The 21,953-nt window shown below is 36.8% G+C and overlaps 1 protein-coding gene across 4 annotated transcripts in view; it reads right to left on the reverse strand.

The window, feature by feature from the left end:
- Positions 1–1,401: 1,401 nt before the first annotated feature.
- ngfa (nerve growth factor a (beta polypeptide)) overlaps positions 1,402–21,953 on the reverse strand; it is a 41,679-nt gene continuing 21,127 nt past the window's right edge. For 2 of the 4 annotated variants that reach the window (XM_046868849.1, XM_046868850.1), the window contains exons 2-3: positions 2,710–2,820; positions 1,402–2,468 (exon numbers count right to left, since the gene is read on the reverse strand). In XM_046868849.1, coding sequence (XP_046724805.1) covers positions 1,822–2,457 — 636 coding nt within the window. In that variant the 5' untranslated portion in view covers positions 2,458–2,468; positions 2,710–2,820 and the 3' untranslated portion in view covers positions 1,402–1,821. Of the gene's footprint in view, positions 2,469–2,709; positions 2,821–6,940; positions 6,960–14,622; positions 14,663–21,953 lie in introns of those variants that run through there. The other 2 variants (XM_046868851.1, XM_046868852.1) reach the window with 2 other exon arrangements.

The raw sequence follows: 21,953 nt of genomic DNA on the forward strand, positions 1-21,953 counted from the left end.
TTGACAAGGTGGCGTGATGTTTTCACAAATAAAAAAACAGTGTCATTTTTTTAAAGATCTACATGCCATTATTTATCAGTATTTTTCATTTGCATAACATCTTCGATGCAAACTACTGTAGATCATGTTGTCACTTATTTCATAGCAACTATAGACAGTCGTTCCTTCCCCAGCCTCTCTTTTTATCCACATATTTATCGAAAAATCACTCAACACCTTCCGACCAATCAGATTCATTCAAAAGCACTGTGGTATTAGGAATTTGGAAGTACAAATGCTTTTTCCAGCTTTGGACTGGAAATCTGGAAAACCCAACTGTGAAATGTGGATGCAGTGGAACGCAGCATAACAAACTAGCTGGCATGTGTATTACGCTGTAAGATGACGTACCTGAATGTAGAGTAAAATGTTTTTAAATGTCCTTCATATGAATATTTTATTAACACCTGTCCAGTAGTAAATGAGCCTTGCTTCATTGAATAACACACACACACACACACACACACACACACACACACACACAAACATACACTGCTCCCACAGGTCCTCTTCTGTCTCTTTCTTCCTCTCTGTCATCATTCCCAGGATGTGTAAACATCCTCTTGGATAAAACATGGCTGCTCCGGAGCTCACTAATTCCAAAGCTCACAATTCCAGATGTCTGTATCGACCCAATTCCACACCTGAAAAAAAAAAGGTGTCTGCTTTTTCAGTTTTACACTAAAAACTGCAAAGCCAATGCAGCTACCAGGTAAGCTGGCAAGTTTAACATTGTGCAAACTGCAGGTCTAATCATCACAATGATCTCAGAAGGCTTTGTGCAGTTGTGTGTGTGGTGTCTAAAACTATACAACATACTCTAACACTACAGTTTTTTGGATAAAACAGTTATGTAGCTAAAATTTTCGTACTTCAGTGGCTCTACTTAATGAAAAACCAGTAGATTTAATACCTTTCGAGAGAGTATCTACAGTACGAAGCTATTTTTATTTATTTATTTTTTTGCCAACATGGCAACCCCCTCAGACAACTACATATATTAAATGCATCGTTTTGGGTGGCTGTTAGCTAATTTTTATATGAAGCTACTCTATTTAGCTTCCCCTTACCAAGCCAGCATTTTAAATCAAGCAAATGGTTTTCAGTTGTGTTTAAGAGTGCCGATTCCTTATGATATCTTAAAATGAAAATGTTTTGTGGTAATTTGTCTCTAATGCCAATGATTAGCGATTAGCAGAGATATTTTTCAGTTGGCGGTTTTAAGTTTGCATGCTCTGTGTGCATTTATCACATATTTTTGTCCTACACCAATGTGCATTTCCACTTTGCATGTAATGTACTGGGTAAAAGTGATATTGAGGCACACCAATCGAATCCACTCGACTCAAAGGAGACATCATGCACTGTACTGAAGTGTTTAATAAATAACAGCATGAACAACATCAATGACACAACATATGCTTGCTTTCCGGATGTATACTGTATATACAAATACATATTTAATATTTTTTGCTTGTATAAACTATATAAATATGTCATGCAGTCATCATAACTTAACAGACCAATAATTTACAGTGTGAGGTAGGGCAGGACAGGGTCAGGGTGTTGTAGGTGGAAAAAAAAATAAAAGGGGGGTAAGGAGTCTGGTATGCTGAATTGGCAGTACAATTTGTATGCGTGTGGTTTTTTTCTTTCCGGAGAAGATGGATGGGTGGGTTCGGACCAACAATTAGCGCATCCAGCTATTTCCAGAGAACGAGCTTTCTCCGCAAGCACGACCGCGATTCATGCACTCGGGAAACAGGTGAAATGACTTGTGAATCAGTGTTTCCACGATTTTCGACTGACCACGCACACACATGCGGCATTAATTCTGATGAACCTCCAGGTGACCTGATTCTTGAAAGAAGTTAGCGCCCGAACATACGTGTGTGTATTGGTACAATAGGAGTTCCAGCGCTTGTTATCGATCCCACGACACCCGGTTGTTCCCGCCTTCATCCCACGGTGGGTTGGGCCACGATTTGTGACACGGCATGTAGTTTCATAAAACATCTGCTTCTTGACCACGTTGTTGATGCGAACGTCAGGGAGCACCATCACTTCGTTTCCTGCTAAGTCCGTTGCCCGGGTCATGTTTCCCACCCAGTGGTTTTCGCTGTCGCAGGCGGAGTATTCGCCGCGGTTCTGGAAGTCTCGCACTCTTCGCCGTGTACGAGGACTCCGAGGCTCTGAATGGCCATTGGGGGGCACTACGTCACTGAAGAGCACACGGGGTGATCGGTAACGGCGCTTGTTGAACAGTTTAGGGTCAACTGTGGGAATGAGGTCATCGTGGGTCAAGTCCTGGTTTCCTGCCTTCTGATTGGCTGGTTCATGTAAGTGGGCGTTTCCCACCATGTTGAGTGCAGCCTGGACGCTGATCAGGAAGAGCAGGACCGGCGTCGACGACCTCATGGGCACACGAGCTAGAGAGAGAGAGAGAGAGACAAAGAGACAGAGAGAGATGTCAGACTAATCAGATCTAACATCTAACTCTAGGCAAAATTAATGTGAAATCCCAGCACTATCACTGTTGGGCCCTTGAGCAAGGTCCTAAAACCTCATCTGCTCAGATCATTGTCGATCAGCAAATAAAGTGTCTGCCAAACTCTCTAAATGTAAATGTTTGTTCACTGTTTCAGCTGTAGTGTAAGACATCTGGTTCACCTGTGAAATGTTCTTGGTTGAAGGGAACGTCTCGTGGGCTCCTAAAGCCAGTGTCCAGTGCTGGCTGAGCCCTGAGAGCCTGCCATCAGGACCAGCCTGTGTGCTTTTTCTCTGTAACACACACACACACACACACACACACACAGTTATTGCAACAAAGTATTAACTACCGATCTTTATGGTCTAGGATTTGGAATAAATTTCTCTCTCTCTCTCTCTCTCTCTCTCTCTCTCTCTATCTATATAAATAAATAAATAAATATATTTTTTATATATATATATATATATATATATATATATATATATATATATATATATATGGGGGCCAGAACACAGGGTGAGCCAAAGAGCAAAGAGCCCCTGACCTTCCAATCAGTATCCCCAGAGTCTTAACCTTTGAGTCACCACCGCCCCACAAGAGTTGGTACTATTTTACTCCAACTTCTAATTTTGCTAATGATTAGGCTTCAATCTGTCCACTTTAAGAAATGCCTTTCTTTTTTGTCCAACCTGTTCTCTTGTCCAAGCTGTTATAAAAATATAACCACTAGAGGGCAGTAAAGCACTTCATTTTCGAGCAAATTTAGAAACGTGCACTTTGAATCTATCGCACGCACGCACGCACGCACGCACAGACTCTCTTGAATCCAAAATGAGGTAGTTTTATAAACAATGGGGATTCCTGCTGAATCACTCGGCTCCTTGTCTCACCAATAAGAGTCGACTCTTTCAGCTCTTGACCGATTTACTGCCTTCAAAACCAGAAAAAGTTTAAAATATCTTGACAATTGTTTGTTCATTCACGTTCGAACACCAAATTTTATATTTCATTGGAATAAACAAAACCCTATGACTTTAGACAATATATTTAATTAATTCCAGCACACTAAATTGACTCCCTGGTTGCGGTGCTGCAAAACAGAGTAAAACACTCGGCTCAACATTCACACAACGAATGACAAAAAACAAACAAACGTATCCACTGAGACTTTTCTAAAAGAAAGTAAAGGGATTTATTGTATACGACTTGTTCGGCTCACAACGTTCACATAACAGCGAATAAAAGAATCGATTTGCTTTGTGTATGACAAAACTCCTGGGCATACAATGATTTTAACCCCCCAAACCTACTCACACACACCTGCTGTCTCTTTTCCTCAGTCCATACTAGCTTTGTTAGCAAAACTCTGCCATCCAAATTAGAACCAATTTATTGACATCACTGGGACTGGACTGTAAGGAAAGACACAGTGTCTGTCTCTCACAGTCCACTTTTGTATTTCTTTAAAAATGTGAAGCATCTGTAATCATTTTAACTCAAAATTTCATTTCTGATTGATTCTGAATGACTTTATTGCATCTAGCTAGTGAGAATTAGCTCACATGCGCATCTATTGTGTTGTAGACAATTTGACTTTGACAACCACCCATTTACCTTTAATACGGTTTTAGAGTACACATTTATGAGCACTAAAAAGTGTAATACTTTTAAAGGTTAATTTCTGTCACCTCTACAGGGAAAATTAGACACAAGGAACGAATGACAAGGGAAAGGAAAGGCGTGTGTTACTCTGTTTCATAACGGTGTAGACATTTAAGTGGCCTTCTTACAGAGAACGTAGAAGTTCTCTATTTATTAGATCTGTTCGTGTTTTGATGATGTCATAAAGTGACTTTTGGGATATTGTACAGAATCTGAGGTGATAGAACGAGAACTTCATTCCATTAAAAAAGAAATCACTTGCTAAATAATGTGTTACAGACAGCTTGATATTTTGAAACAGATGCTCATGTAGTGCATTATAATGCGGTTTGGGATACCACCCATGACCGTGTTGGTCTTAAGTGTTCCAAGTGGAGAGAAGAAGTAGTGAAAGCTGAGCTCATGAGGAAAATCCCACACTGCCTTTCTCCAAGTGTGGTTTTGGTGCAAATGGTCACTTTCTTGTGGTGTGTTTCCTGCACATGGAGCACATGTGCGGTCCGTCTAAACACACACTCACTTGATGGATGCAGGCTGACTAAAAAGGGGGTTTGTATTTACACTAGGACAAGCGTGCGTTGCACTTTAACGCTGAAATGTGCTCGCCATGCTTCCCTCTGTAAACACACACTGGCTCAGTCACAGAAGGTCAAAGTGGTTTAGCGAATCCTTCTGACAGCTTGTTTCAGTGCACACTTCACACTACCCCTAAATACTACAGACATCAATCATTGGACTAAGACACAGCTACAGATACACAATGATATCGTTTGCTAATTGTTCACATTTTTATCAACAGCCATAGGATTTTCTTCTGAGGACCTGTAATGTTTTGGACGATGTGGAACAAGATAAAGCCTTCAAAAGGTGAGAAGCAAACACACACACACACACACACACACACACACACACACACACACACACACACACACACACACAACAACAACACTATTCTTACGTCTCAACCAACCACACACAGCAAAGGGCTGTGTCCCAAACCATACAGTAAACAGTGTACTCAATAACTGATAAAAAAAATTATCTATTACCTTAGTTTACCACAGGTAGCACATTCCACTAATTCATGATATTGTATCATCCACAACATCATTCAGATCATTAGGATGTGGTTTAGGCCACAGAGAGGCTGGAACATACACTTTTGGTTCACACCAATGCTGAAAAACCTTCATGTAGTCATGACTGCATTCCAAAGCACATGTTACACTAAAATATACAAATCCTATATTTAAGCAATGACAGCAACTTTGTGAAGTCTTAAGGTTTTCTTACTTTCCTCTGTTTTCTACTTAACTCATGGTCACTGTCTGAGATCACGTCACAAACCACACACAATTGAATTAGATATACAGCGTACAGGGAATTGTCTGAACTGTGCAATTATGACATACACGATCGCACACAAGCACAGACATTTAAAAAAAGACGTATTAGTGCTACCAATAGCAAAGGCAATGAAAATAAAATCTGAGCAAATTAACACAACAGTTAATTGATTAAAAGCAAAACATTTGTTTATGCAATTTGCAATAAAGAATGCAAAAAACAACAAAAATAAAGGTTAATAAACCAAAGTGACTCAGTCACTATGGTGCAGATCTTCTAATATTTGCATTGACCTTTTTTTTCTTTTTCCCTTCTGCATTTAAGACTTGTAGCACACTCGTATTAAACACGGGCCTGTGAATGAAACCGAAATGCATTGTGTAAAAGAAATGCGATGAATGTAAATGAATAGCGATTTTTTTCTTCGAAGGACGATTTGATTATCTTTCACTTGCAATATTCTGGTTGATAAAAATATATAATGCATTTCACTGAAATGTCCTGACCTTAACCCTGTTAAACACATTTGTGATGAACTGGAAGATGGCCTGCACCTCCTTAGTGCAGTGTCAGTGCCTGATCTTACTAACGCTTTTTTATGTGAATGATCACAGTTCATGAAATCACAGCTAGGGTAGTGGTAGCTCAGTGGTTAAGGTGCTGGACTTCTGATAAGAAGGTAAGCTCAACCAAGCTGCCACTACTTTGCACTTGAGCAAAATACCATAACTGTAAATCTCAGCCCCAAAATTTAGTGGAACATCTTTCTTTGGAAAATGGAAGTGGTTGTGGTTTTGAACTGGGATTTTCAACACATTGTCATGGCAAATGATATATTAACAACAGCAACAACAGCAAAAAAAGATAGAAAATGACAGTTTAATTCCCAATTACTGCTTACTTTCTTACTTTTACAGCAATGTTATTTTTAGCGATATATCTGAATATTTGCTAAGTCCACATTTCTGAGTAAACAGAATTTTTATGTAGTATATATTAGCATTTTCCAGAGACTTTTATTATTTTTTTTATTAGATAATACTGGAAAAAGCTTGCTGGTTGAAAAATAATCTGTGGTCCGCAAAATATTAGACTTGGCTCTAAAAGGACATAAGAGAGAAGAAAGCTGTTTCTGAAATTTCAAGGAAGGTGAATAAAACAGTTACGTGTTTTTATTTTCTCCAATGATTAAACAACCTTATAGTATGTCACTCTTTTGTTATATCTCAACAACATACAGTATTTGGCACTAGTATTAGCTATCTATTAGCTAGTTTTCGGCTGGAAAACTTTTGCCCAAATATGTGCATGCTAATTGCAGGTGGAAGACTAGCTTAACTTAGCTAGCTGTACTACAGGAATGTACCTAAAAAATACAAACAAGAAGGTATAAAAATGTACCAATGTTTAGAGCTATGTTACTGTACCCTGCTACCCTGCTAGCAAAGCATTTGTCCTCTTCGTAGGTACATTTCTGTACCCTGATTTTTCTGTGTAGACAGCTAGTTGCTTTTATACTTTTTTGCTTACTTTTACGTTTATCTCAACTGTGAAGCTTGTGATTGAAGTCACAGTGTTTGCACTGAAATAACATCATTAGCTTGAATAAAATGCTAGGTGCATATTGATATGAGACTTTAATGCTGCAGCTGATGTATTGTACACATTCGATGCATTTAACCTACAGCATCCTGCGCTAATTGATTGTCAGCGTCGGATAAATGAACGTCCTTCAGAAACACAAACATCCTGCTACTGAACACTACATCTTACACATCGAGTGCAGTGTGTTAACTGATTCAGTGTTGGGTGTCGACATGGTGCTTCTGCCAAAGTACACATACGCGCTGAGGTGCTGACAGCAACAACAGGATTATGAAGTGGTGTTAAAGGCTGATGGCCTCATTTTTGTCATCAGGACAATTGACAGGGTATGTATTAGAGATTGAAATAGCAATAAAAAAAAATCAGTTTATATTTGAATTGCATGCAATCGAACAATGCGTCTCTGGCTACGGACCAAAATCAGATTCATTTGTATACAATAGCATGCTTTTGAAGACGGCTTAACCACAGAATTTTGTTTTGTTGAATCATGGTTACAGTTTACAAAAGAAAAGTCAGAGCCAGACACTATTATTATTATTATTATTATTATTATTATTATTATTATTATTAAATATTGATTTAATTAAATTAATTTCAAAATGTAATTTAATTTTTATACTGCTTTTAACAATGGACATTATCCCAAAGCAGCTATACAGAGATAAATAGATTGTAAAATATGGATTAGTTACTGCCTATAAGGTAACTTTATCCCATTCCTTCTTCTTTTTAATAATGATATTAATAAATAAATAAACTTTTATTTATTTAAAAAGAAATGGCAATATAGAGAAAGTGAGGTTTAATGTCAAGTCAAGTCAAGTTTATTTCTTTAGCACTTTTCACAATGGACATTGTCTTAAAGCAGCTTTAGAGAATTTGAGAATTACAGTGATTGAGGTGTATTTATCTCTGATGATCAGCCTGGGGCAACTGTGGCAAGGAAAAACTCCCCTCGATGTCATAAGGAAGTAAACTGGAGAGGAGCCGGACTCAAAAGGGGAACCCATCCTCATTTGGATTATTTCAAGAGTGTGATTATAAATCTTTAAAACAATACAAAACACTGGAGAGTGCGAGAAAAGAGTGTTCAGTTGGACACTGTGAAGGATTTAATCTAAAACCCTTTCATTAGCTATAAAAATAATTACAATTAATTTCAAATAAATTAATTTTAAAACTGCTGAGTCTGAATTCAAGTGCACATTGTCATTAAAGTGGAAAGGAGACGTTGCAAACACTAAGCAACTCGTAACAAATTCATGTCACTATTTTAAAGGTTTTACTATTTTCCCTCAAGCGTCTATCAATGCTAAAATATATTATGCCATTTTTTGTATTCTTACCTTAAATTTATTTATTTTTTTGCCACTGGTCATCCCAGACCTTTAAAATCCAATGTATTGTTTTAATGAAATAAAAATGACAGCTAAGAATCTTTCTGAACAATTCAAGTCATGCCTTGGATAGAAAAAGCTTTAACTTGAATTTAAATACTCCCTTATTGTCTTCTGTGAGGCTCAGTGAAGGCTTCCATGTGAAGTTCAGTCTTTAATTAGCATGCTCACCTGAATAGCACAACTTGGATCTGATAAACTGAACTGGAATACAGAACCGGGGAGCCTTAATACCAGAAATATCACTTTCATAAATAATATTTTTTTTCTGAAAGTTCCAATTCTGTCTCTTGTTCTCCTTCTTTCTCTTTCACATGCTGTCCCATAAAATCCTACTGGTGGTTAATATTGAGGTCAAAACCATTATTATTATCATGTGTTATTCTAAATGCACATTTCAGTCAATACACAGAGCCATTATTCCATAGCGATTATGGTGGTTGAGTATATCACTTTAAAGCAGAACGACTGATGACAACTTTATATATGTTCAACAGTTCATGCACATGTAGTCCAGAATACACAACGGGAACAACCGGTTGTACGCTCTGATTGCGATGCAAACTTACAAGTCCCTTACAGGTGATACTAAATGATTTCATTTCCAGTTCTTTCTCTTCTCCCCTGAGGGATACCTTGATACCAAAATAACTCAGGGGTGGGCTGAAAAACTTCGTGGCTGTCCGGATATACGCTGCATCAGCATGCTGATTTTTCAAGCAGATGTTGATGCTTGCATCGAAAAGCAGTTTGATGGGCGAGTCTATTAAAAGGAAATAAAGCCGGTCCATTGAGCAGGTCATGTAACAAGCTATTAAATGGGCAATTAAATTAATTGATATGATGCTTCAGTTTATATTCACATAGGGAGGCCATTATCTTAGACATAATATCTTTTAAATTCAATTGAATTTTATTTGTGTTGGGCTTTTAACAATGGAGATTGGCATAAACCAACTTAAAAAAAAAAACAGATTCCGAAATTACATATTAATGTAAAAAATTGATCCACATAAGTGTGTCTTTTAGGGATGGTAGAATTCACTGATTTGCATTGGTGCATCGGCATAAAAGTTAACAATGTAAAATGTGCATTGGATATAAGTTGGCGTTTGCATAATTAAAAAAAAAAACGATTGATTTACATATAATTATTAGTAGATGCACAATTCTTGTATTATTTAGAAGGTGACCAATAATTTGTAATATGTAGATTGATTTCTCCTAACTAAACTGTTTGTCAAGTGCGTTCTCTCAGCACCACAGCACATGTATATGACGTATCACAACACTACGGAGACCGAGGCGTGTCCTGAGAGTCACATAGAATACAGATTAACATGGGAGAGGTAGAGCTGCATTTTCCTCGAGACAGAACAGGAAATAACATCTGGTTTTATTGAATCTTATTTCTTATTTTTTCTGTTTCTGAAAAGGGCCATGCATTAGAAGTCTGAAGGCACTTAAGTACTGTGAATTTATGATTTGCTGTCTGTCTGAACCACTGAAATAAAAGTTAACTATCTGCATAGTATTTCAATGAATCGTATTGTGTTGAATCAAATAAAAATCAGAACGCACTGCATCGTAATGGGGTGAATTGTAGCGCATCGCCTCAGTAGCTGCTTCATATGTATCTTTAATGTATCGTATTGTTATTGTATCGTAGGGATTGTAAAATCCCTAGTTTCTATAATAAGCAAGCTAGAGGCCACTTTCTTATTACAGGGACCATGCGGGTACGATGTTTTGGAGACAAGGTGAGAGAGGCGCAATTGACGTGATTTGTTAATGTGCAGAGAAGGGACATGAAGTATATTTGTAGAAGAATGCTGAGGATGGAGTTGCCAGGCAGGAGAAAAAGAGGAAGGCCAAGGAGTTTTATGGATGTAATGAGGGAAGACAAGCAGGTGGTTGGTTTGAAATAGGCAGATGTAGGTAAAGACAGAGTGATATGGAGACGGATGATCCACTGTGGTGACCCCTATTGGGAGCAGCTGAATGAAGATGTATTTATATATAGTAATAAAAAAGTACATATTTTTTTAATATGTTTTGCATTTAATAGTGTAAATGTACAAAATGTATTTTACAAAAGAATACTCCTGTTCTGTAATTAGAACAGTGCATTTGGTTTGCAGTAAAATTCTAGGAAACACAATGCATCATGGGACATCTAACATTTTCGGCTAAAACTAACTTTATATGCTTTGGTGCCCCAGGCTTTAAGTTACAGGATTACATTGTAATTTCATACTTTAATTATATTTACAAGTATTTTACTTTTGAAATGTTCTGTACAGTAATGCAAGGTAGTAATACTGTACACATACAGGAATACATTGTAAATCGTAATAATCTATATGCAGATATAGTATTTTCCTGTAAATATTTTCAATATAAATCTACTGTTAAAAAAATTACTTTACTGGCAACTCTGATGCCTGTACATTATTGTAAATTTTCGAGTGAATGATTTAAAGTGTGGGTTTGGCACAAATATATGGACAGGCAAATAATTCATTACAGATGTTAACAGGAGAAATGAACACTGGCCAAGTAATGTCTTATGAAAAAAGAAGGGAAGCAAAAGCAATAGCAACTCAAGCAATTAGTGGGAAACAACAGGATGCCAAGAATGCTTATGACTGAGCACAAATGAAGACGCTGTAAGGTTCAGTGTGGAAAGCCGGTATTTATATTGAGGCTAAAGACAAACAGTTGAGCAATGAAACACAGTGTTGTGTGTCCCAAATGTACACAAAATTCTGATACTGTTAAGGGGATTGTGTTGCCACAGAGAAAGTTTCAAAATTGATGATGGCTAATATTAAAGTTATGAGTAAAGGGATCAATTCTGCATTGTTTTCTTTGTGACTCTTTCCGTTGAGCATTATCGCCTTGTTTACTGTAAGACCATCTACTTATTTTACATCTGCACTTATTTTACACTTTAACATTCCCCTTGAATTGATAACTTATGGTAATGATTTTTAAATGGACCCAATTTTTTCTGAAATGGACCTGGTACCTGTGCAAATGTGTCAACTGATGAGTCAAAATTCCCAGTTCAGTTTTTCTAACCTTGCAAGAGATGTGGGACATAAACTATTGTCATTACCCTAAAGCCATAGTATCTAAAGACAAGCAGAATTACGCAAAGCACTTTTAATTTGACTTGTTGCATTGCTGGCGGATATGCCAACATAAAGACGCAGGCCATGATGATTATATCTTTGGACAATCAAAATTTCCAGTAAACTGGAGCCAAGAACACTGCGGCACAAACAAGACCCAAGGACAACCATGAGAAACTATAAAATGGTGTAATAACAAACAACATTCATGTTATCTAACTGGATTCAGCACAAATAACAACCCTAAAGTTCTCTAAATACCAGTGATTTCACAAAACCACTTTAAACCATAGTATGGGGTCTAATTATTTGTAAATAGCAGCAGGGTGAACAGCCCATATACCATTACAAGTTCTTCTTGAATAAAGACGTGAAGGGGCGGGGGTCATGGTGAACTTAAGTGATCCAATAGAGAACAGTTTGTTTATATTGAAAATAGGTCTATTTCAGAGTGGTTGTCACTTTAGAAAGGAATAAAGTTGATGTTCTAGCTAGCTGAAATGGAAAGATTGCTATATAACTTAACTTTCTAAGAGATAGGGGCAAAGGGGTGTCAGGGAAATGAAAATGCGGGAACATAATGTAAATACCAGTAAAAATACCAAAACTATTTAACTCCTGATATTTTGCAATTCTTCCTAGAAGTATGTTGGTTTAATGCCAAGTCAGGAAAACATGTCAAATTAATGAATTTTCAGTGGAAGGGCTATTGCACATGTTCCAATCTATAGGCCTATAAAAAAAATCTAGTAAGGTTTATGAGCAACAATAAATAAGCCAGAATTTCTCTTGTTTAAAAAAGTACAGTTTGTATATTTGTTACACTCTCTTAATAATTCTTCTGGCTATAATGTAGGCAGATTTCCCACCCGATATTTTCACCTAAAAATTTATAATCATTTATTTGCAGGTTTCAGCCTAAGAATAAGGTATGATTATATAACTATGATTACAAAAGCCCAACTGCATACTTTTTATGACACAAAACCAAAACCTTTAAAATATTTTGGTTTAAACTAATTAAGTTGGTATAAACAAATTGCCAGAGAATCTTCCATGATAACATTAAGTTGTAAAATCCAAGTCATTCAGAAAGCTTTATAGGACATTCTGGAAAAGAGGTTTCTTCATTTAGACAATTTATCAAGTCAAGTTTATTTCTATAGCGCTTTCTCAAAGCAGCTTTACAGAATTTTAAGAGTTAAGGTGAACGGTGTGCATTAATCCCTGATGAGCAGCCATGGTGACTGTGGCAAGGAAAAACTCCCTTAGATGTTATGAGGAAGAAACCTTCAGAGGAACCAAATTTAAAAGGTCATTTGGGTGATATCAAAAGTGTGATTATAGTCTTAAAAACAATACAGAACACTGGAGAGTGAGAACTAACATGAGCACCGGAGTATAAGATTATAAGTAATGTCCTTTCTACAATTTTATACAGTCATTTGAGATTATGGAACCAGGAGTTACTAAGCAAATCATAAAATAGCACAACATCAAGTCATTGAGGATATTGTCATTCAGGCCTTGTTGATGAAGTATTAGCATCCTCTTTTTCTAATATTCTTCAAAACAGGTATCTGACTTGCTATATAATCTCATTTGGGGCAGATTTTTCCTTTTTTCCCCAGCAAATTAAAGAGAATGTTGGAATCAGAAAGCTTTATCATAGCCAATGCACCAAAATTCTACCAAATTTCTACAATAGTTTACTCATAACTACCAGGTTAGGCCTTTATACTCTGGCTAATAATTATTTAAATTATGATGTTTACCTGATGATGTACAAATGATGATGTTCAGTTGCAACTGACTTTAATGTCTATTCATTTTAAGCCCTGGTCTCTTCAATACATCTGGCACTTCATTCAATCTGATTTTACATGTTTTTACACAACAGAAATGTAGATGGCTGTAAAATAAACAGCACAGAAAAAACCTTTTACATAGGATTAGAGATCAGTAACTCAGTGGAGTTTGTAACCTCTTGGCAAACTGATGTATTTCCTGCTGAAAGAAAGGACGATACTTAATGGAATTCTCTTTTAATGATTTGTGATGAAGTTCCCTTTGAAATACGTCACAACAGGATTTGCTGAACAACGATACGTTTGAACTTACAGAACGACTCGCTGAGTGACCGAATATAAGAGCTTACTAAAGACATAATCTCGAAGGGATTGTAATTTGGTGTGCTGAAGGTCAAAGCTGAACTGTAGCTTTTGCAGCAACCATTCAAGAGTCCAAGCTTTAGCTGGTTGTCTATTGAATTTGACAGCTTGTCATTGTTCAGCCTTTCTGTTCAGCAGGGTTAGGATATGCTTTTAAAGCATTATTTAAGTTGAGCCTAGTGCTTATGGATGTGATATAAAGAGTACAAAAGAAAAAAGTGTTCACATTTGTTTAGAGATCACTCTCAGTTTTCTGGAGCCACTAGAAAAGCCTTTATGTATTTAATGGAGTTATTGTACTGATGTTTTAAGTTAAAGTCTTGTGTGTTGGTTTCCTGGAAACTGAGTAAGTAGCATCTAATATAACAACATATGGCAAGCTAGTTAGCTAGTTGAGCTGAATTTATGTATGTTATTAGAATTAAATGTATTAATAAACTGCTAGAGAGGGAATAAATGTGCGCCATTGTCTTTATCCTCATCCAATCTTTTATGGGATAGATTTATTATTGCTAATAGGAAGTATGGGTTATTTTTTTGCTCTGGATTTTGGACATACTTTTGCCAGGAAACTGGATCCTGATTGACAAAATTACAGAACTTGCTGAATAACCTCGAAACAATGTAAGCAGAATCTGTAGCACCAATAAATCTTCTTACATGTTCTAAATAGGTTCCTTGAGTTAAACACAACAGAAAATGTCTCTTGCAGTCATACCATTGAAACCCATGACCTGCTAAGCATTACCACCCAAACCGTAACCACTGACCTGAAGCAGGTCCTACTGCTAGAATTGAGCAGCAGAAAGAGTAGAATAGCAAATTATTCTAGAAAGCTTGAGTCTTGACCAATAATCAGATCAGACAAAATGTCAGGAAACAACAGCAACAGGAAATCGACCAGATCGGGTTTGGAGCGGATATTTGTACTCAAGTTAATGAGAAACAGGTCTTTCTAATCAGTCAATATTGGAGAGAGAGAGAGAGAGAGAGAGAGACACCGTGAAATGAATGAATACTAAGATGCTCCAGTGTGAAATGATGGAAAAAAACTGAATGAGCTATTGTAAATAACTGTAGGAACCCCAGCCCTAACAAACCACTTCACAGAGTGAAATTAAACATGATTATAGATAATTATACATGATTCTGAAAACTAAATATTCTCATGGGCTCGGATTCTATACAGTTGAGTTGTGTTTGTAAAGCACTTTGTCACTACGCAGTTTCACAGAAATCCGGATGGAGTTGTAGAACTATGCTTGGTTCAATGCCGATGCATATTATTCGAAAAAAAGCATAATGTATATTGGCTAAGTGGTTGTACAATCCATTCTGCAATTCACGACAATACAGAACTCTCTATTTAACCAGTACAAATGTTACACTGCCACTATTGTAAGGACGTGCCTCTCCATAACTAAGGCCAATGCGATTCGCATCTCGATGCATAGCCTATGATACATTAAAGATACATATAAAGCAGATACCTATGTAGTACGATTTCCAACTGATTCAACACTATTCAATTTAATTAGTTCGGAAAAATATGATGCTATCCAACTCAGTATGGTATAGATAGTTTGCTTTTATTTCTTTGGTTTAGATCGACAGCAAATCATAAATTTACTTAAGTGCCCTTCTGATTTCTAACACATAACCCCTTCACAAACAGGCCTTTTTGGTGCAAAAATAAAAATAAATAAATAAATAAAACCAGACATTCTTTTTCTGTTTTGTTTGCAGGAAGATGCAGCTCTACCTCTGCGATGTTAATCTATATTCTATGTGACTCTCAGTACATGCCTCGGTCTGCATAGTCCTGTACAACAGACCAACACTTTAGCAAACAGAAATCAATCTACATATAAAATACTGGTCACAAATTATTGGTCCCTTTCAAAATAATGAAAGTATAGCATATCTGCTTATAATTTATATATAAATAAATAGTTTTTTACTAATGCAATTTTGGTAAAAACGATGCATCACTTTACACATCCCAAATTGTATCCTTATTATTTTTTCAGACAGATGCATCACATCTTCATTAACTTTAATGTCAATGCTCTAATGAACAAGTGAATCTTTCGATCCTACTATTTTGCCATTGAATATGCTAATCATTGTGCATTTTGTTGCTTAACATTCAAAGCATACAACTGTCCAAGGTGAAGAAATCCTCCTCACAGGATTTACCAATTAATCTTGATAAAGTGGTGTTCTGCTGGTGTACTGTAGCTCATTGACCTCAAGTTTGGATGTTTTGCACATTCTAAGAAGTATACGGAAAAGTATTCACAGCTCTTTACTTTTTCCACATTTTGTTATGCAACCCTATTCCAAAATGCATTAGGTTCACTATTTTCCTCAATATTCTACAAACAATACCCCATAATTGCAATGTGAAAGAAGTGTGTTTAAAATCTTTGAAAATGTATTAAAAAGAAAAAATAGATATCACATGTACATACTATATGTATTCACAGCCTTTGCCATGACACTCAAAATTGAGCTCGGGTGCATCCTGTTTCCACTGATCATCCTTGAGATGTTTCTACAACTTGATTGGAGTCCACCTGTGGTAAATTTATTTGATTGGACATGATTTGGAAAAGCACACACCTATCTACATACGGTCCCGCAGTTAACAGTGCATGTCAGAGCACAAACGAATCCATGAAGTCCAAGGAATTATATACTAATCTTAAAAATAATTCTTGAAATGGATAGATTTTTTATTTATTCAAGAAATACAACATGCAAGCAATATCTGATCAGTGTTGATATTTGACCTTTCCTACAATTCACCCTTAGATAAAACATCCACATTTTTTTTGCATTCGGTTGCTGAGCATTGAACCAGAGGATATATGGCAGTACGGTCGGGGTCAGCAAAGCCTTCTCTGCTGGCCTAAACACTATAAGAAGCACTGACCTACATTTACAACCTAAATTCTAATATTTGTTCCATGAAATTGTATTAAATTATTCCCAACAGTTTATTCTCTTCATTTCGTAGCGTTTCTTTCGGCTGCACTGCTTCCAGTACGTGTATGTGGATGTCAGAGTTTTTGTCCAATCAGATTTCAGCCTCTATGTGCTGCCATGTCAATCTTATCCTTCCAGGGCCTTCGAAGGCTGTACTACTGGCTTTTTTACCATAGTCTCCTTAAGAAATAGTTCTGTTTTTTTAACCGATCAGATTTCAAATTCGTCCCACAGGGCAGCTAGCTTGCCCAGAATAGCGTCAGCTTTTTTCAGTCCTCTGATTGGTTGGTTAGAGGGATACTGTTACAGCCAAGTTTGACTTGCAAAACACGTGTGTAGCTCTGCACACATTTTTTTTTATGCCTACGGAGAAAGAGAAATTGATTTGGTTTCGAACATCCATTTTCAAAAAAAGGTAGACATCGTAATGCAGTTCGGCGAACCCCGAAGCTAGCTAGCTTGTCTCAGCCCGTGAAAGGGTTTGTTCACCACTTCTAGACCGAGTGAATCAAGCTGTACCACTGGCTTACAGGTGCTGAGTGCAATCTCTGGTGAGTAGGTTGTATTGTATTAAAGTTTGTAATGATTTTGTCATGTTATTAAACAAATATTGATTCAGAACTGCTCCAGATGATGTAGGTGGCACAATTGTGGTGGTAGTGTAGAGGTTTGGAGCTTGCTTTAGTAAAATGGTATTTACCCTCCATATGTGAAATGCCTCTTTCTCTGTTATCACATTGTAATGATATAAAGCAATTAATATGGTCATGCAAATGACAAGTGACAGATTGCATTAATAAAGTACAGTATTTTTTTTTTAAATGATATTTGCTACAGGGTCAATGAAATGCAGCTAGAATCCAACCAGACGTGCAAATGGCAATGTATATAAATAAATAAATCTAATATAATGTGAATGCGAATGTGAAGAGAAAGTTTGAAAAGTGACTATAACTGTGCAAAAAGGCAACATGAGGTAGAATGTTGTAAATTCTGCAATAGTAAGAGAATGTGCAGCAGTAGGCAGTAACACTAAGAGACATCACGGAAAAGAATTGAAGTGTAAAGTATGGAGACATGTTAATGTACAATGCAGTCTTTATGAGTAGTGTTAAGTTAAATGAGTTGGATGAGGAGTTCAGTAGGTTGACAACTGAGGAAAAGAAAGACTGTTCCTGGGTCTGATGGTGTGACAGCGAAGGCGCCTATACCATCTCCCAGATGGGCACAGTCCATGGTAAAATACAGTGTAGAAGTAAACAGTCCATGGCTAGAGTGGGTGAATTGATGCCTTTGATAATATAATACATGTTTCTAAATTCTAATTGGCTGAGGTTTGTTTGAAGTGTGCAGTGACCACATCACCATAATTGCAATTTGTTACACTAATCTTTGTCCATTATGTTGTTTAGCTACAAAAACTTACTGTTGAACTTCACTGCCTGGTAAAAGAATTAGTTATTACTGTACATTTAATATGTGTTTTATGTTATATATATAATATATATATATTTTTTATTAGCAAAAAAAGCATTGTGAAAAAATATAGCAGATGAGACCAATTAAAGATTAGTGCATAGGCTATGCTAATCATTTTCTGTTATGATGCTTAGCTATAAAAACATCTCGTTGAACTATACTGCCTGGTGGAAGAATTGGTTAATGCTAATATTGCTAAAAAATGATACTGTTTTATTAAATAAATTAAATCTCAACATTTATAAACTCAAGAATCTCCCAGTCGTGTATTTTTTTATTTAATATGTCATATTTTACAGTATAGTGTGAAATATTATTTAAAAAATACTTTGTCAGAAATAAACAAAAGTCCCAGCCGAACTCACTGATCCGAATGAATTAAAAAATGGTCAAGGTGGGTGTGGCCTGTTAGCTCTAGCTACTAGACCTGCTGTGCTGTTAGACCCGCTATGTCACAGGACAAAAAATTACCTGAGCTATAAGTGTCAGTATTGGACCCTGGATGCACCGAACTATCAATTTGTATCCTTAAAACAGTGGATACACATAATCCATAGTTCATGTAGACTGTCAACAATCATTGGCCTCAAGACAAACATTGACTACTCTGGAAGTTTTAGTAAAGAAATTGCACAGACTGTGGAAAGGTTTAAAGCTATCCATATATCAAGTGCACATGACTTCAAATGAATATCTGGCATGTTTGGGCACGCTCTCAGATAATAGATGTCACAGGCCATGTCAAAACACAGTTACCCTTCCTTTGCCCTTCTCGGCTTTTCCCTTAGTGAACACAGTGTGCAGGTTTGCCCGTCGGCTCTGTGGCAGTCCCGGGATTTATACTAATCTCTGTACAGTATCAAAAACAAAATCTCAACCTGATCATGTATCTGTCACTTGCATAAATGACTCATAGTTGAATTGTAAACTTGTATTAAAAAAGATGAATGTGTTGTCGTTTTGTAAATGCCATTTGGGTTTGATTAATGAGTTGAGCAATTATTCCTGAGAACTTTAAATAAAAACGCAGCTATATTTCACAAGTTTATTTATTGCCATGGCTAAATTCCTGCAAAGGTCATGTTATGTAATGTTTCAAAACCAGTCTACTATTTGTTGTACTTACACAGTAAATAACACGATTAGATCAAGTTAAATTAAATAGTGAAAAATAGTGAATTAATGAGTTAATTCTAATCACTTTAGTTTGTAGGTAGATAACGGCTGTTAAAATGTCGAAAAAGCGTTACTCCTAACACATTACTATAATACATTACACCTGACCATAGGGATTCTTATGCACTTTTTGAATATTTCCACATTTCTGATATAATAACTTTCACTCTTATGGGAATCTGTTCCACTAGATTTTGGAATGTGCTTATAGAGATTTGTGCTTCAGCCATAAGGGTGTTAATGAAGTCAGGTACTGATGTAGGTGAGGTGAGGAGGTCTGGGGTACAGTCAGAGTTCCAATTCATCCCAAAGGTGTTCAATAGGGTTGAGGTCAGAGATCTGTAGCAGGAGATCTTCCTCTCCAAACCGTGTAAAGCATATCTTCATGGAGCTGGCTTTGTACACTGGCAGTGTCAAGCTGGAACAGGTTTGGGTTTCCTGGTTTAAGTGAAGGGAGAATATAATAAGGTATAATATAAAGTAAGCTGGTGTTTGTGCACATTGTCAGGCCTTAAGAAGGTACTCGTGGTACTTTTGAAGCTCTTAATACACACTAAAGGTGAGATGAGGAGGCCTGGGGTGCAGGCAGTTTTCCAAATAATCCCTATGGTGTTCAATCAGGTTTATAGCTCTATAACAGCAGATCTTCCACTCTAACCTGTATAAACTACATCTTTATGGAGCTGTCTTTGTGCACAGGGGCACTGTCATACTGGAACAGGTTTGGGTCTGCTAGTTCAAGTGAGGATAAAATTGAATTCTGTCAAATGCAAAGATATCCTATATAGTAGTGTGCCTCCAACTTTGAGAAACACATATAATAAATTTCCTAGATTAAAAGTGACAAAGTTTCGAAATGACTGAAATCTGCAAGAAATTGAAAAATGTTTGTAGTAAAAAAATTGTTTTATACTGTTCATTCAAAAACCTGGGGAAAAAAATTTGATATTGGGTGAAAAAAAAAGCAGATTTTCCCAGGTTTTTGAATGAACAGTGTAAAAAAAATATTTAACTACTAGAAATTTTTCAATTGCTTGCAGATTTCAGTCATTTCGAAACTTTGTCACTTTTACTCTAGGAAATGTATTATATGTGTGTCTCACCGTTGGAGGCACACTACTGCAATAAAAGCAACAAATAAAAAGATAAAAGATGAAACCAATTAAAGATTTTAAGAAGAAGAGAACAACTGAAGATTTCCTGAATGCTCTGCTGCTAAGATCATTAAGTTGTCTAACAGTGAAAGCAGATGGAGCATGGGGACAGACTTTATAGTTAGTGCCGTGATTTCGGACGTCCCTGCCGTGTAATCGGTCTCACTCCATTACTCAATATTTTGTGAACTCTGATTGAAAAAATATACACATGGAAATAGCGTTTAAGTGCTAGCGTTTAAGTGTTTTCATTAATAAACTGCTGAGGTCATCAGCAATCACAATGCTTTCATCACTTCAATATCTACGAAACATTGTTGGTTTTCTCAGATCAGAAATGATCCACCCTAAATAGCTCATTCAGACAAGCAGTCAAATCTGATCCCAACCTGATCCACAATGAGGATCCAGGAACTCTCTAGAGAACTATCCTAGGGAGCAAAATACTGCAGTGCAGATTCTGGAAATGTACTGAGGATCCGAAAACAACTCTGAGGATGATGCTCAAACCACATTGAGGATCATGCTTTGAGGCTTGTAGAATCCTAGCTCAACCTGGAGAATCATATTAGGGATCCTATAGCCACACTAAACAGCGGTGGTGAAATTATAACCACAATGATTTCCCTAAAACCACACTGAGGTTCTAAGAACTATACAGGGAAACCAAGATCAATGCTAAACAAACAACACAGAGGAACCTAAACCTCACCTAAATAGCCTACAATCAGAATCAGGAAAAAAAAATAAATACAATTAAATAAAATGTAATTGGTATTGCACATTTTTATTCAAAAATTATATAAAAGCTATTATTGCACAGTAAAAGACAGGAATAAGTAAATAAGTGGCATTGCACGTATATTTTTTTTATTGCACAATGGGGAGAGCATTTAAGTGAGGTACAACTAAGCCTAGAACACAAAAACGACATTAAGGATCCTAGAACTGCACTAAACTTTCTTTCGGCTTCTCCCATTAGGGGTCGCCACGGCAGATCCTCCGCATGTTTGATTTTTTCAGATGTTTTTACGCTGGATGCCCTTCCTAACACAACCCTCCCCATTTATCCGGGCTTGGGACCGGCACTGAGAGTGACTGGGGTTGGTTCCCTGACCGGGGATCGAACCCAGGCCGCAGCGGTGAGAGCGCCGCATTCTAACCACTAGACCACCAGGGATCCTAGAACTATCCAGGGACATAGTGAGAATCCTAAAACCACACTGTTTTTAGAATATAACTGTCTTGAGAATCATAGAATTACTTCTTCTTCTTCTTTTGGCTGCTCCCATTAGGGGTCA

Source organism: Silurus meridionalis, chromosome 16 (genome assembly GCF_014805685.1).
Source record: "Silurus meridionalis isolate SWU-2019-XX chromosome 16, ASM1480568v1, whole genome shotgun sequence".
NCBI lineage: Eukaryota > Metazoa > Chordata > Actinopteri > Siluriformes > Siluridae > Silurus > Silurus meridionalis.